This window comes from Panulirus ornatus, chromosome 6 (genome assembly GCF_036320965.1).
Source record: "Panulirus ornatus isolate Po-2019 chromosome 6, ASM3632096v1, whole genome shotgun sequence".
NCBI classification, from domain to species: domain Eukaryota; kingdom Metazoa; phylum Arthropoda; class Malacostraca; order Decapoda; family Palinuridae; genus Panulirus; species Panulirus ornatus.
The window spans coordinates 3787681-3803184 of NC_092229.1; the positions used below are offsets into that span (position 1 = coordinate 3787681).

A 15504-nucleotide genomic window follows, 5' to 3' on the forward strand; every position below is an offset into this window, starting at 1 on the left:
AATGGAGAAAAACTGGAGGAAGTGAAGTGTTTTAGATATCTGGGAGTGGATCTGGCAGCGGATGGAACCATGGAAGAAGAAGTGGATCATAGGGTGGGGGAGGGGGCGAAAATTCTGGGAGCCTTGAAGAATGTGTGGAAGTCGAGAACATTATCTCGGAAAGCAAAAATGGGTATGTTTGAAGGAATAGTGGTTCCAACAATGTTGTATGGTTGCGAGGCGTGGGCTATGGATAGAGTTGTGCGCAGGAGGATGGATGTGCTGGAAATGAGATGTTTGAGGACAATGTGTTGTGTGAGGTGGTTTGATCGAGTAAGTAACGTAAGGGTAAGAGAGATGTGTGGAAATAAAAAGAGCGTGGTTGAGAGAGCAGAAGAGGGTGTTTTGAAATGGTTTGGGCATATGGAGAGGATGAGTGAGGAAAGATTGACCAAGAGGATATATGTGTCGGAGGTGGAGGGAACGAGGAGAAGAGGGAGACCAAATTTTAGGTGGAAAGATGGAGTGAAAAAGATTTTGTGTGATCGGGGCCTGAACATGCAGGAGGGTGAAAGGAGGGCAAGGAATAGAGTGAATTGGAGCGATGTGGTATACCGGGGTTGACGTGCTGTCAGTGGATTGAATCGGGGCATGTGAAGCGTCTGGGGTAAACCATGGAAAGCTGTGTAGGTATGTATATTTGCGTGTGTGGACGTATGTATATACATGTGTATGGGGGTGGGTTGGGCCATTTCTTTCGTCTGTTTCCTTGCGCTACCTCGCAAACGCGGGAGACAGCGGCAAAAAAAGAAAAAAAAATATATATATATATATATATATATATATATATATATATATATATATATATATATATATATATATATATATCTGGGGATAGGGGAGAAAGAATACTTCCCTGTGTGTCATAGAAGGTGACTAAAAGGGGTGGTAGGGGGGTTGGGTTGGAAATTCTCCCTGCCTGTTCTACTTTTCCAGAGGAATGAACAGAGACATGGGCCAAGTGAGGATTATTCCCTCTGAGGCTCAGTCATTTGTTCTTGACATTATCTCGCTAACACAGGAAATGGCAAATATGCATAAAAAAATATATAATTGTTCCTGTTAACTGAAATAATTATTAAGAAGTCTCCACCTATATAAGCCTGAACCCACACAATATAAGGAGAGGAAAGTCAGATGTCAGATCACATAATTAGTGCCCCCCTGCACTCCATGGGGATTATGAAGCCCCACCTCACTGCTACTTCTGTGTGTTTAATGACCTCAACACTTTTACCTCCCCCACTCTGTCTGAGGATGTACAGGGTTTTGGTACCAGGGAGTGTACATGAAATCAAATGTAACCATGGAAGTGGAAGTGAGTCGTAGGATGGGTGAGGGGGCAAATGTTCTGGGAGATTGAGGGATGTGTGGTCTAGGAAGGCAAAATGGGTATGTTTGAAGGTATATTAGTCACAGCAATGTTATGTGGATATGAGGCATAGTTGATAGATGAGGATATTTGGAGATTGGACATGTTGGAAATTAAATGTTTAAGTAAGGGAGATGAGGATATTTGGAGAGTGGACATGTTGGAAATTAAATGTTTATGTAAGGGTGCGCTGAAGCACTGAAATGGTTTGGGTATACAGAGAGAATGAGTATTTTGAAGGATCGTTGAAAGTGTTGGATGGCAGGGTGGCAAATGTTGGGTGTTTGGATTGGGGAGGTGTTTGAAGTGAAAGAGTTTTGGCAAGTGGATTGATGAAAAGATGAAGGGTGGTATGGCAACTGGAGAGGATGGGATTGCTGTAGAATTTCTCAAGTAAGGGATGTATTGTTAATTGGATAGTTGGGAAGTCTGGTGTGTTTATTTATGGATTACAGAATATTTTGTATTCTGAGGAAACATCACAAACCTGTTTTTTCACTTTATTGATTAATGACAAAATCACTTATTGATTTTTTCTGGGTGCATTAGGATTTTAGTGCATGTGAATGAGATAAGGTTGTAATAAAAGTTTTAAATTATGTAGTTATCATGGGATATATTTAATTTTTCTCTTTCAGTATGACGAGTTCCCGCCTTCAGACTTCCCGTGTAGTGATACTATTAATGGTGGGAGTGAGTGCAGTGGTAATGCTTATGTACCTACATCTGGCAAAGGAAGTTTGTTACCTTCGCAACTATATCCATTCTCATCGTAAGTTAACAGCACATAAGGTTATTTTGATCAGTTTGGGCATTTTTGGTAATTTTGATTTTGATTATAGAGATGCGTCTCCTATCTTTATCATGGCAGGTGATATTTTACATAGATATTATGAGATTTGTAATCCTTAGTATTAATCTTTCAGAATCAGATAAAATTTGTGTGATCTTCAAATCATTAGATTTCATGGAAGTTCACTGCTTTATAGATTAAGATGGCTTTTTTGTGGAGAAAATGAATGGTTTAAAAAGAAAATAATGTTTATTAAGAAAGATGTAGATTTTTTTACTGCTGATGAAAGTATTACAACATGTTAATTGAATCAAGTCATTTTGCTGATATATTTTTTTAGTACCATTATCCTCTGTTGTTAAGTTGTGCTTTTTAGTTTAGTTTTTCTTGACAAGTGGGTTTATAGTAATACACTATGACTTATCTGTTTGTCATTATTAAAAGGACTTTGGATATTAATATGGTATGTAGGGGATGGTGGAGAAATGTCAGGCATATGAAGTGGTCAAAGAAAACCTTGGAATACCGTAGCTTTTTGAGTTAAGTTGTGGATGGAATGCCCTCCTTTTGGTACATTTTGCATGACATCGAGAGATTAGATGATTGTAAGTGAGATTGTCGTTTGTTTGTTCTCTGCTCTTCCTCACAAAGCAGGAAAGGCAGTTAAGTAAAAAATAATAAATAGAAGTTCACAGCTGATCGTCACTGTGAAAAGGAAAAAGTCTGTTTTGAAGCACACATTCATATCTATACAGTAGATGGTTTTATCCCATCATTATTACCAGTAATGCTTTTGTACGTAATTGCCTTGGCCATAACAAGATAGCATTAGAATTGAACAAATAATGGCCTTGTTTGTACACACCCACTCTTCAGATGTTATTTATAGTTTACTGAAACCAGGACCTACCACCTACATTCAAGACCTATAGACTGCTTTGTGGCTCATCTTGACTGTTTCATATGCCATGGTTTAACTCTTTGACAACATATAACTCCCCCATATACAACATTGATCCCTTTAACTTTCTCCCTTGGACTCTTCTTGCCCTCATAAATGTTCAGGCCCTAATCCTGTGAAGCTTGAAAATTTTCACTGCATCTTTCCCTCTTGGTATTTCCTTTCCTTTTGTCCCCTACACTTTTTACAAGATCCTTGCTGTAAGTCTTTCTTCCTTCAGCCTTTTCATTTTTCTGAACCATTTTTAGGACACCCTGGTTAGCTCTCTGTCAGGCTGTGCTTATCACCACACCTCTTTCATACTCTCATTCTATACATGATCTAGCTGCCTCACAACTTGTTCTCAGACATTACATTTCCAGTGTGTTCACCCATTTTCCTTACCTTTGCATCCAAGGCTCATATATATAGCACCTAGCCTTCCTAGCCCTTTTATGTTTCCTCAAGACCTGTATTTCTTACTTCAAATTTTTTAAAGCAAGCAAATGGTGTACAAACCCTCTGCATCTCTTGAAGCCACGATCTTTCTCACCAGTCAGATGTTCTGTGTTTTCTCCTACTCTCTCAGTCACCACTTTCTGCTATCCCTTATGAGGTATACCCAGTAGCCTTTTACCTTTGTCATTTGAAAATTCACTTTTATCTTTATCTGGAACAAATCTTTTGGCCTTCATGATTCGGTTTTGAAATAATTTCAGATGCATATTATATTTCCAGGAAGTATCAGCAGTAGCAGCCACAGTGGCATTAGCAGTGAGAAGAAGAGCAAAGGCTTCAGTAGGAGTGCTAGTAACAGCAGTGTCCTTGACCTGGAGAGCTTAATTGTAATCTATAACAGAGTCCCAAAGACGGGATCCACCTCCTTTATTGGATTAGCGTATGATCTGTGCTCAAAGAACAAATTTAATGTTATTAATGTAAACACGACAAAGAAGAATCCAACTCTGTCCTTAACAGACCAGGTATAGTAATAAGATGTTTTGTAGATATTGGCAATACATTTTTTTGTAATCCTTTATTGATGTAAGTCCTAGATTAAGTTCTTGATATTTTGTAAGTAAATGGTAATGCTTTATACTTTAGAGGTAAAACATTAACAGATCGTGTGACTTTTTATGGATTTGTATACAGATCATGTGACTTTGCATTGTTTTGTAATTGATATACCTGTTATTTTTATCATTTTCAATTGCTTCTGATGTATATAAAAGCTCTTGCTAAATCCTCATATGAACCTCTGTTGGCATTTTCTTACAGTTGAATTTTTGAAGTAAGCTTTCATTTACCTTCTTTTCTTTCCATAGTACATTAAGTGTAACTTTACATCAGGCTTTTTACTATATTCATTTATGTCTTATGTTTATTTGGTCTTTGTGTTTTGGATTTTACTACTAGACTTCCCTGGGATCATAAGACATGTTATGTATTAGACTGCTCTGCTCATCATGTGATGTGTGATTGGATCATGCCATCATTTGAAATTCCAGTAGCTGGTTGCTTCCACCAGTTACCCATAGATGTCACTAGCAGCTTACTGCTACACCTGGAAAAAGTCACGCATCTTTAACCCATAGATTCTCATGGGAGGTGCATTTGTGACAATTTAGTGTGGTGACTTGTATGTGCCCACTGTCGTAAACTACTTATGATACACAGTGTGTTCGATAAAGAGGAAAGCTTGTATGCATTAAGATTTGTTATTGCTGTATATGATAGGAAGAGAAATACATGTTTGCAGATGAAAGAGGTAGAATTAGAAAATTTCTCGGCATTTTTGACAACAAAAAATTGTAATCCTGTACTGTAGTGCTCAGTGGGATGCAGTAGAATCCTAAGAATTTTGTTTTGGTTATAGCTTTACACTGGCTAACATGAATTCAGTTTCATTTATATAAACTGTGGAATTGTGAACCATTTAGATGGCAATCATTTCACACTACGCAATTACAGTCAGTTATAAAGTAATCATTCAAACAGTTGCTATTCTTTCACTCATTTTTTTTCATGGCAGTAGTATTCTAAGATGAATTTGGTGTCTGCAAATGGACTATCATTATCACTTTGTAACTTGTTACCACATTTAATGGAATCTGATTCATCTGATATTGCTCAAGCAATAAAATTTATCAGCTACATTTCAAAATCTCTTCAGATGCGATTGGTATACAATGTGTTGCTATTCTTTCACTCATTTTTTTCATGGCAGTAGTATTCTAAGATGAATTTGGTGTCTGCAAATGTACTTTCATTATCACTTCGTAACTTGTTACCACATTTAATGGAATCTGGTTCATCTGATATTGCTCAAGCAATACAATTTATCAGCTACATTTCAAAATCTCTTCAGATGCGATTGGTATACAATGTGTCCAACTGGGAAGAGAAGAAACCAGGAATATATCATGGGCACCTTGCATACTTGGATTTCAACAGGTGAGGTGGCTTTTTGTTTGAACTGAATTTTACTGTCATTTACATTTCTTCGGAGAGAAGATAGCTCTCATTTTGACAGTTTCCGAGTTACTGAAAGTATAAAGCAGTGACATCTGTCTTTCTGTAACACAGGTTTGGTGTCAATGTGCAACCACTGTACATCAACATAATTAGGAATCCCCTAGAACGCCTTGTCTCTCACTATTATTTCATCCGATATGGTGATGATCTTAAGCAGCAGCGTGTGTACAAGAAGATGGGTGACAAGATGGTAAGATGCTTATTGACATTTTTTGACTATGTTAGTTACAATTTTTAGATTTGAGGTGACACTCTGTTCATTCTTAGTCATTTACAGCAAAGCAAATGCAGTAAACTCACTGACATTAGGTTTAATTTAGGTTGCTATTAGTTGCCAAAATGAAAATTTTGTTATTGACACTGAATTCAGAATGGACAGTGATATCTCCTCATATATGATGTTTGGGAATATAGTGAACATGGAAGAGAGAAGATGGGATGGAAAGAGAATGATGATTGTGGAGGAATGTGGTATTTGAATATCAATATGATTAAGAGGAATCTGACAGAAGGTCATTGGTAAATGGTGTGAACTCATATATCAGGCATTACTGAAAGTATTATGTATAGTCCTCTGTAAGAGTACAGCATGGACACAGTGGCTCATAACCTATCTTGATCAGAGGCATCCTAAACACCTTGCATTCCACTGTAAGGTTGAAAAGACTTTTGATGTGTAGGTCAAGCACAGACTGTTATCCAAATTGTAGAATTTGTCTGCCTGGGCATCTAGTAATTTTTACTATAACACCATATGAAAGCTAGCAGTGTATCGTCAGAGAACAGTTAACAAAGTCGAGGGATGTCTTATAAAACTTTGAATTTTATTTTCTCTACCATCCTACAGAACAGATGCTGCCTTTGTCCAGTCATTGAATTTTATTTTTTCTGCCATCATACTTAACAGATGCTGCCTTTGTCCAGTCATCCCGCACACAACCAGTTTTCTTTGTTGTTTTACTCTCTCTCCTAATCTAGGTAACATCACTTTCACTCCAAATCTTCATCACTCCTTCCATAGCCCTGCTTTTCAATTTTTCTTAAGTGTATTACTGCTCTCTTCACCTCCTCAGTAAATAATTGTATCCTATGCTGCACTCTCTTGACCTCTAATCCTATTATACTTGTATTCTCAATTCATATAGTATCGTCCTAATTGTGTTCATTGATTTTTAAGGACAGAGTTAGGGAAAGCAAGCAAGATATGAGGGGGATAATAAAAAGACTTAGAAACTGATTTTCATATTAAGGAAAGTAGGCTAAATTTTGCATTATAAATTTTTTTTAAGGAGATGCTGATTTACAGTCTCTTTAAGTGGGAACATGAAGATAAGTTAGTGACAAATGGATAATTTAGTTCCCACAAATGCTGTTTGCCTATATGTATATGATCTGGTCTTTGTAAATGAGAATGGAGTTTACTGTAAGATTTTCTAGAAAATTTCATATACTTTTTTGTATGCGTGGAAGGGTGTTTTAGAAGGCCTAGAATCCTGATTTGTTTACCTTCAGTTCATAACCATTAAAAGCAGCTTTTTTTTCATTAACATTTGATGGGATCTGGGATTTAGGCATGAAAATCTGTGAACTAATAGGAGTCTCTGTGAGAGTTAGGACATTTTTAATGTGGTATACATTAGCAGATCCCCAGTAGGGGACTAGAGAGGCCTGAAGTTCAGTTCCTGATGGAGGTAAGAGGACTGAAAGGATTAAAGGCTCATAACCTCATAGTCTTGCTTCCCTTCCCGTTTCTACGTATGAGACCTTCTTACTGCTAAATTGCCTTTAGTTTCCACCCGAGAGGAGCCATTGGCTGGGGGGGAAAAGTTAGTGTTGTGTATAGTTTTAGAAGTCCCAGGATCCTGGCTTTGAGCTTGTGTATCTTCCTCCTAGAACCTTGTATGTCTTAAGAACTCAGGGAAAAAAGATGCTTTTCTCCCAGATTAGAAAAACAAAGTATAAGGGTTTGTGATGGTGAAGGGAGTTGAATCTTTATGGATACACATTATTTTGAGGGTAAGATGGTGTTTTAATCCCCTGCTATGCAAGTGCTTTTTCACAATTTGGCATTAACATAAATGTGCCTCAATCCTTGCAATCTTGAGCCATCTTGAATGAAAGTAATAATGTGGAGTGTAAGAAAAAGAATGAATGGATTAATTAGAGCTCATTAGATGTTTTGAGACCTGACTCTTAAAGATGGAAAGGTTATAGGAAGAGGGAAAGACAAATGAAGGAAGAGAATTCCACAGCTTTGCTGTTCAAGAAAAGAAGGACACATGATAATGGTCACTCCATATGCGACTGGTTTCTTCTTAGAAAATTGAAAGTGTGGAAAGTAGGAGTTAGTTGTGTGCCATGAATCCTATCCTTAGCGGCTGGGATATAATCAGACAACTCTTGAGAGCAGGTGCTATTTTTAGGGCTCTGCCTATAATATGGAAATGTTTTTAATCCTTAAGAACCTATTTTTTGTCAATTACTGTATTATAGTAATGACATTATATTTAGTTTTGAAATTTATGTATTTTAGGGTCTGGTTAGCTTTAGTTAACTAATTAGGTAATTTTCATGCTTGAGAGAAATTTTGTGAACTTTTGTTTATCCATGTAATAAGTATTTTTACAGGAACTCGTTTTGTTGTATCACAGTACATCTTACATGAAATTACTTTGAAATTTTCAGACATTAGATGAGTGTGTAGCCCTCCAGCATCCTGATTGCTCAACTACCCATCTCTGGATGCAAATACCATTCTTTTGTGGTCATTATGCTGAGTGTTGGTAAGTGCTGTAAAACATCAAGCTTGACATTATCACATGATTTCTTTAGAGGTTGATTAGGTAAAACATATGGGCAAATTATGGCAGGAAATATTTTTGCTTGGTTTAGTTGCATGTGGAACCATTGCTGTAGGGTATATATAGGAGTATATATATCTGTAGGGTATATATAGGAGTATATATATCTTGTAGAAAATGATTCTTCTTATGTCCTCAATTTTTTTCCATTCATAGTATTATTTGCTCTTCAAATTGTCTCTCATTCCCATGCATTATGTGTAAGGATGGCCCATATAGCTTGAGAACAAAGTCATTCAAACAATAAATGAAGTTAAATACAGTAGCATATGCTGGATAGTTGAGAATTTGAAATATATGACCAGCTTATGTATCTCAAAGGAGTAGGAGAGTGCCGAAAGATAAGCATCTTGCAAGTGCTTTCAAGACTACTGTATAGTGCAAGTACAAGGATATTGGTGTGTAAAGTGCTGTCTGGTGTATGGTAGTCTACTTTTATTCATGCCAGTGAGGTGCATGCCTTAAATAGTAGGATTGGCCTGTAGAGTGCATGTGGATAAAGTGCATTTTTTGAGTCTGGGAAATTGAATGGTTTGAGGAATGACACTGAACGAAGCAATGCAATTTGTTGGAATAGTTAGTAAAATTAAGGACTATGCGAAGATGAAATATGATTTGGAAATAACTACTGTGGATGCATGATGAAATTACATTTTATTAAGACAAGAGGGAGCTAAGTAAAGGTAGTAGGCATATAATCAGATGATGAAAAGGTAGTTGGAGCTTTGAATAAATAGTTAAGAGAAAGAAAGCTACTTTACATTTTAGAGGTGACTGTTAAAGTATATGCAGGTGAAGTGACAAAAAGAAGGAATATAATGCCAAGAAAAGATGCAGTGATGAAGTTAAGGGTATGATATGAAGATTAGGCAAGTTTGCTGTTTTATTTGGTAATGTATGGGGCAATGGCTTGCGGGAATGTTTGTGTAAACCTCACCATATGAGAATATGATGACGTAAAAGTTCTTTTGAGTACTTTGAATTATAACTGATTTCATTCTTAAGTTTATTATTTTATTTATTTTATTATACTTTGTCGCTGTCTCCTGCGTTAGCGAGGTAGCGCAAGGAAACAGACGAAAGAATGCCCCAATCCACCCACATACACATATTTATACATAAACACCCACACATGCACATATACATACCTATACATTTCATTATATACAGTACATATAAATATATACACATGGACATATTCTTACATGCTGCTTTCATCCATTCCTGTCGCCACCCCGCCACACATGAAATGGCACCCCCCTCCTCCCGCATGCGTGTGAGGTAGCGCTAGGAAAAGACAACAAAGGCCACATTCGTTCACACTTGAGTCTCTAGCTGTCATGTGTAATTCACCGAAACAACAGCTCACTGTCCACATCCAGGCCCCACAGTGCCCTCCATGGTTTATCCCAGATGCCTCACATGCCCCGTTTCAATCCATCAACAGCACGTCAACCCCGGTATACCACATTGTTCCACTTCACTCCACTACCCGCACGCCCCCCCACCATTGTGCATGTTCAGGCCATGATCACTCAAAATCCTTTTTTTTATTACTGTACTTATATCAGCTTTGTACTATAAAAGTATTTTGTCTGTTGAATCAAAACATTTACCTCTTTTTGTTTCTTGTCCTGTGTAAGTGATGGCATAGATTTGAATGCTAAAATACTCTTCATGAAATATGATTTGCAGAGGAATGTGTAATTTCCCTTTGAAGTAAAATTGATTTTAAGTTTAAGACCTTATTTTTTGGCCGTAGTGTTTCATTTACCCTTTTTGTATCAAATTTTTAGATGTTCCCTTTTAGTGTTATATGATTTGTAAGATGGTTCTGTTTCTTTGATCTGTTACTAAGCTAACTGATTTATGTCTTAGGGTTCCAGGCTCAAGTTGGGCCCTCGAACTAGCAAAACATAATTTGGTGCATAATTACTTCCTGGTTGGAGTAACTGAAGAACTAGAAGATTTTGTGGCCATGCTGGAGTATGCTCTCCCGCGGCTGTTTAAAGGTGCTTTGGATCTTTATGTCTCAGGTAAGGACATACCTTTTAAGCAAAGCTGCCAAAGCTGTCCCTGTGTACTTCTGTTTATCTGATGTTTGTCTCTGTCTGTCTACTTATTAGTTCCCAGTTGCTGTTGGGTTGAAGGAGTTAAAGCTTGAGATGATTTTATGCAATTTAAGCTGAGGGTCTCATTCCACCTTTTTAACAGGAATTTAGATGTGTTTAAAGTTTTTCTCATTCATGTATTCTTTGTGGATAGTGTAGGGCTCTTGTAGCTTTTAAAACTTTAGAAATGAATTAAACTGCTGTATTCAGGCTGTTTCTTACAAATGATTATCTGTATGTCTTAACTGCTATATTCCAAATATAGAATGGAGTAGCATTCACAGAATCTTACCCCCACAGAGACCATCTCTGCTCTTTAGAGTCAATGGCCTAGTTATCTACTTTTAAAAATTTGTTTAAGGAATGTACATATTTATTGTTTGTTAGATAAGGGAAGCAAGCACCAACAGGTTTCACTTTAAGAAATGAGAGTACCATGGAAAAGAATGGGGAGTGCTTCAAGTATATACAAGGGAAACATGTAAGTATAAGACCAAGGAGATTTTAAGAAAAATAGAAAACTAGTTAGGCATCAATAGACACAAGACTGAGAACCATGGAATATTTTCTGCATAATGAAGTTTTCTCCTCTGGAGTGTCTGTAAAAAATCAGTTTTTATTATCTTTTTGGATAGGTTACTTTTAAAAGGCATGTGCACTAGCTCCCCTCCCATATTGATGCTTCTTGTGTTGGCTAGGTTTCTGTTTGTGCTAAGCTTAACTAAGCTGTAAAGCAGTATCCTGGCTTTGATTAGCACATGATACTTGGTTTGAGTGAAGGATGAAAGCTTGGCTATAACTGCATGGCTTACATGGGATGGTTGTTTGAAAGTGGTATTAAATGAGTTTTAGGCTTCTTTAAATTTGTTGTGTTATGGTGATACAGCGTTCTGCTAGGGTAAAAGTTTCTCTTTTTAGCCTATCAATTCAGAGTAGAGAACATTGTTTTGAACATGTTATCAAATTGTATTATGTATAATATTCACAATATGTTTTTATTACAGGTTCAAAATCTCATATAAGAAAAACAACTAAGAAGATATTGCCTTCTGATGAAACTATTGCAAAACTTCAGAGTACAAAGGTAAAATAGAATCCTTTTGGTTTTAGTTCCATAAGAATTAGTGCATATGGGTGACCAAAAGTTACTTGTCAGTAAAAGTGACAAAATGAAATCATGTTAAGTTGTATGTAGTTCACGGATGTTATGAGTAAGGGTCATTCATCTCAGTACATATCTCCATCTACTTGAAGAATCACAAACTTCTTGGCACAGAGGCTTTTGCCCATCAGTGCTTTAAGATTCACAAGTGATTGCAAATGTTGATTCCTCATTTTTTTGTTTAGTGCATTAAACTCACTTTCTTAGATTTAGAGAATGTGCCACCCATTCAGTTCTATGCTGACCAGTATAAGCTCCTGGGAGAGTATTCAAAAGATCTCGCATAGTTATTCTGTAATGGTGAGCACCCCTTATTTTGCATGAAAATGAATTTCGATGTAATTATTATGAGGCATCACAAAGGTAGCTATTAATATATACAGTACTGTCGTTAAAGTAAGGCACATTGACTCTCAGGCTTGAAAATACATCACAAATTTTAATTTGTAGCTGTTAATTTGTATTTCCAGGTGACATCTGCCTTGTAAGTGGCATGGTGTATATAGTTGTGTTTGTTTACAAGTCCATTTAGTGTAAAGTTTTCTCATCTGACTGAAACTTTTTTTTTTGAAAATCAGATAGTATTTGCTTCAATCTTTAAACAATTCATATGTAAATATGCAGTCATATGCAGTCTTCATCATCTATAAGTAAGCCTTGCAGTATGATCTATACCCTAACCAAGGTCTCCCGAGTGCCACAGAAGGCAACTATGAGGGATAGGAGTGATGGAAATCTTTTCTTCAGTATTGTTATTTCCAAATTAAGAAATAGAGCAAGAAATCAAGTAAGGATTTTTCCTATAAGGATAAGTTGTTAGTTCCTGGCTTTACTTCTGTAAGGCAGGAAATAGTGAACAGGTATGAAAGAAAATTTTTTTTTTAGATTCACTCAGAAATGTGGAAAAAATGTGGGTAGCATCCATGTCCTTGCTATTCGGGGTTTTAGATGTAATGCCTCTGTTACAACTAGCCCAAACCATAACTAATATGCAATATTAACATTTAATTACCAAGATGCATGTCTTAAAAGTCCTAGATGTAATTGGTTATACCATCCTTTGCAGGGCAATATCCTTCTCCTGGTAAGAGCTGCATCACAAGCATATTTTCTAGTATAGCTTAGATTGGTAAGGTCATTTCTATCTATTTTCCCACCAGAATGATTTAAGCTTATAAGTTCATAAGTTCTTCACCTGTTCCATTTTCAAATGACTTATCACAAGAGGCAGCAAAGGTAGGTCTAGTGCAGCTGAACACAGTACTGTAGTGTGCTGTGTGGGAGAAGGCAAGAAACCTTTTGTCTTTAAACCTAACATGTCATGTGTTTGTCCTAACTCTGATGTATGGATGTGAAAGCCTATTTTGTGTGTGTCAAGATTGTTGGAAAACCCAGAGCTTTAGGGATAAATGAATTTGTAGAAGAAATAAAATTTCAGGGAGAGAGAGAGTGTCAGAAGGATACATGATACTAAGAAAAGTTTTGAAAAATGCATGGATGAAAGTCTCCTATAACATTAGGTTTTAGCAAGATATTGACAAATTGCTTAAAGTACAAAAGGTAGTCAATGGAAGAGATGGACAGATGCAGTAAGTGAATTGGTTAAGGCTAAAGATTTTTCAGCTGACGAAGCTGGAATAATGATTTTTGATTTTGAGCAGTTAAGTCATTTTGTGTGTGATAGTATAAATGAGGATCTACTTTGCATGCAGAGTGAAAAATTAAGAAGTGTATAGGTGTTTGTTTTATGCCCATTTTTCAGTAGAGCACACTGGACATAGCTTAAGGATGAGTGCAAGTGAACCAAGATTGTATGCATATGATCCTCACCCATGTAAATGGCAAGAGTAAAAGATGGTAGACAGAGAATGGATTTTTGGAAAATGTCATAGATTGCATTTACACAGATCTGGAATAGAGTGAATGGGTTTAGGGTGAAATCAAAGATAGTAAATATTGTGTAGTTGCATTTGTATGACCAAGATTTCAAGATCTTGGGTAATAGAATTGAATGGATTTTTGGAAATAACTGAGACGAAGTGAACAAGTAGTAGTAGAGAGGATTGTTTGAGACTAGAACAGGTTGTAGTGGAGAAAGACTAAAGCTTGATCAGCAGCAGTGATGGAGTAGGGTCATGAGACAGCAAAGATTATTAGTGTTTTAATATATATGCAATAAATGTAAGGAGATAAGGTTTTACAGTATTCACATCAGGTACCTTGACGAATAGATGATTTAGATTGAGGTGAGAGGCCAAAATGTGGATGAAAGTATAAAGGTACTCCAATTGTTAATACGTTGAAAATACGCTTCTTTTCATAACGTTTTCTTTACAGGTATGGAGGTTGGAGAACGAGTTTTACAACTTTGCCTTAGATCACTTCCATTTTATTCGTAAGAAGACCCTTATAGAAGCTGCAAATGGCGGTGGCCTTGTGGACAGAGGACAGAACTTTGTTTATGGCAAGATTAAGCCTAAGAAAAGTTAAGTAGTGTTCAAAAAATAACCTAATGAAACTGATGGTGCTATGTAGGTTAAATGAACATTTATGTAACTCTGAAATATTAAAAAGTGTTTGACTTTCTTGGGTTTATGTGCCAAGGAGGGAGTCAACACTTTCAGGTGCCCTGAAGTGCCTCATGAACTGTTTATTTACTCTCAGAAATTTCACTTTTAGCTAATGACATGGAGCATAGAGACCAATCCTAGTTCTTATGCAGATAATGAGTATTTTCTTATGATGCATGAGAAGCTAATCCCAGTTCTTATGCAGATAACTAGAGTATTTTCTTACTGATGCATGAAGTAGTTGCAGAAATTTCTGTGTACTTTTCGTTATGTCCTGTAATGTGCATGTGAATGGGAGAAGGAAAAAGATTAATTTCCTTACTTTAAATTTTTTTGTGGCTACTTCCCTCTTAATACCTCAGATAATGTGCTAGGGATTATGGTGGCCTAAGGCTGTTTTTTATCTAAAAAATAGTCTGTACTTTATTATATGTACTTTAAGGGCTTTTCTTCACATGATTTTTTCTTTTAAAAATTGTGGGAACTTGTGTAGCAGATTTTGCAGGGTTATACATGGCTCATTTTCTTGAAAATTTTCCCAAATAAGACAGGCAGCTAGCTATCATGTCTTCATTGACATTGTAATGAACAGCAAAGCAAATAAGTTGAACTAGGGGACTAACTGCAGAGAAATATTTCAGTTTACAGGTTACTAGTTATTAGTTCATTCAGAACCATACAAGGCAAGGTTTGTCTTGCTTTTGAAACCTGCTAATAGATGCCATGTAGCAGCCAAGGATATCCTTGGTTTTGAAGGTAATTTTTTTCTTGACATTGGTGATCAGCTGCACGAGCAATTTTTAGCTGCTACTCATACAGTAAATATAAAGTTATTATCGATAGGTTAGAGTTAAATGTGCTCAGCTGTAATTTTTTCGCAGCCCCTTTGTGGTTTTCTATTTTTTATGGAAAAAAAAGAATTAATGCAATTTCTGTGATTACTTCAAATCATTCTTTTGAGTTAGAATTACTTAAGGTCATTAATTCTTTATGAATGCTCAAAAATTTGCAGGTTGTTTTTGTTTACTGGTATGTTTATATCAGTTGTCCTCATACTTCTTTTGTAGTTTACTGACGTGTGTGAATATTTAAACCCTGTACGATACTGCTGCAGCTTGTAT

General features: G+C 36.4%; 1 protein-coding gene across 10 annotated transcripts in view; it reads left to right on the forward strand.

Annotated features, from left to right (window-relative positions):
• Nucleotides 1–15504, forward strand: part of LOC139749008 (heparan sulfate 2-O-sulfotransferase 1-like) — a 47827-nt gene that overhangs the window by 9046 nt on the left and 23277 nt on the right. For all 10 annotated transcript variants that reach the window (XM_071662383.1, XM_071662385.1, XM_071662384.1 and 7 more), the window contains 8 exons: nt 2050–2183; nt 3883–4127; nt 5513–5598; nt 5731–5869; nt 8365–8462; nt 10419–10576; nt 11656–11735; nt 14151–14298. In XM_071662383.1, the coding sequence (XP_071518484.1) occupies nt 2050–2183; nt 3883–4127; nt 5513–5598; nt 5731–5869; nt 8365–8462; nt 10419–10576; nt 11656–11735; nt 14151–14298 (1088 nt within the window). The remainder of the gene's footprint in view (nt 1–2049; nt 2184–3882; nt 4128–5512; nt 5599–5730; nt 5870–8364; nt 8463–10418; nt 10577–11655; nt 11736–14150; nt 14299–15504) is intronic.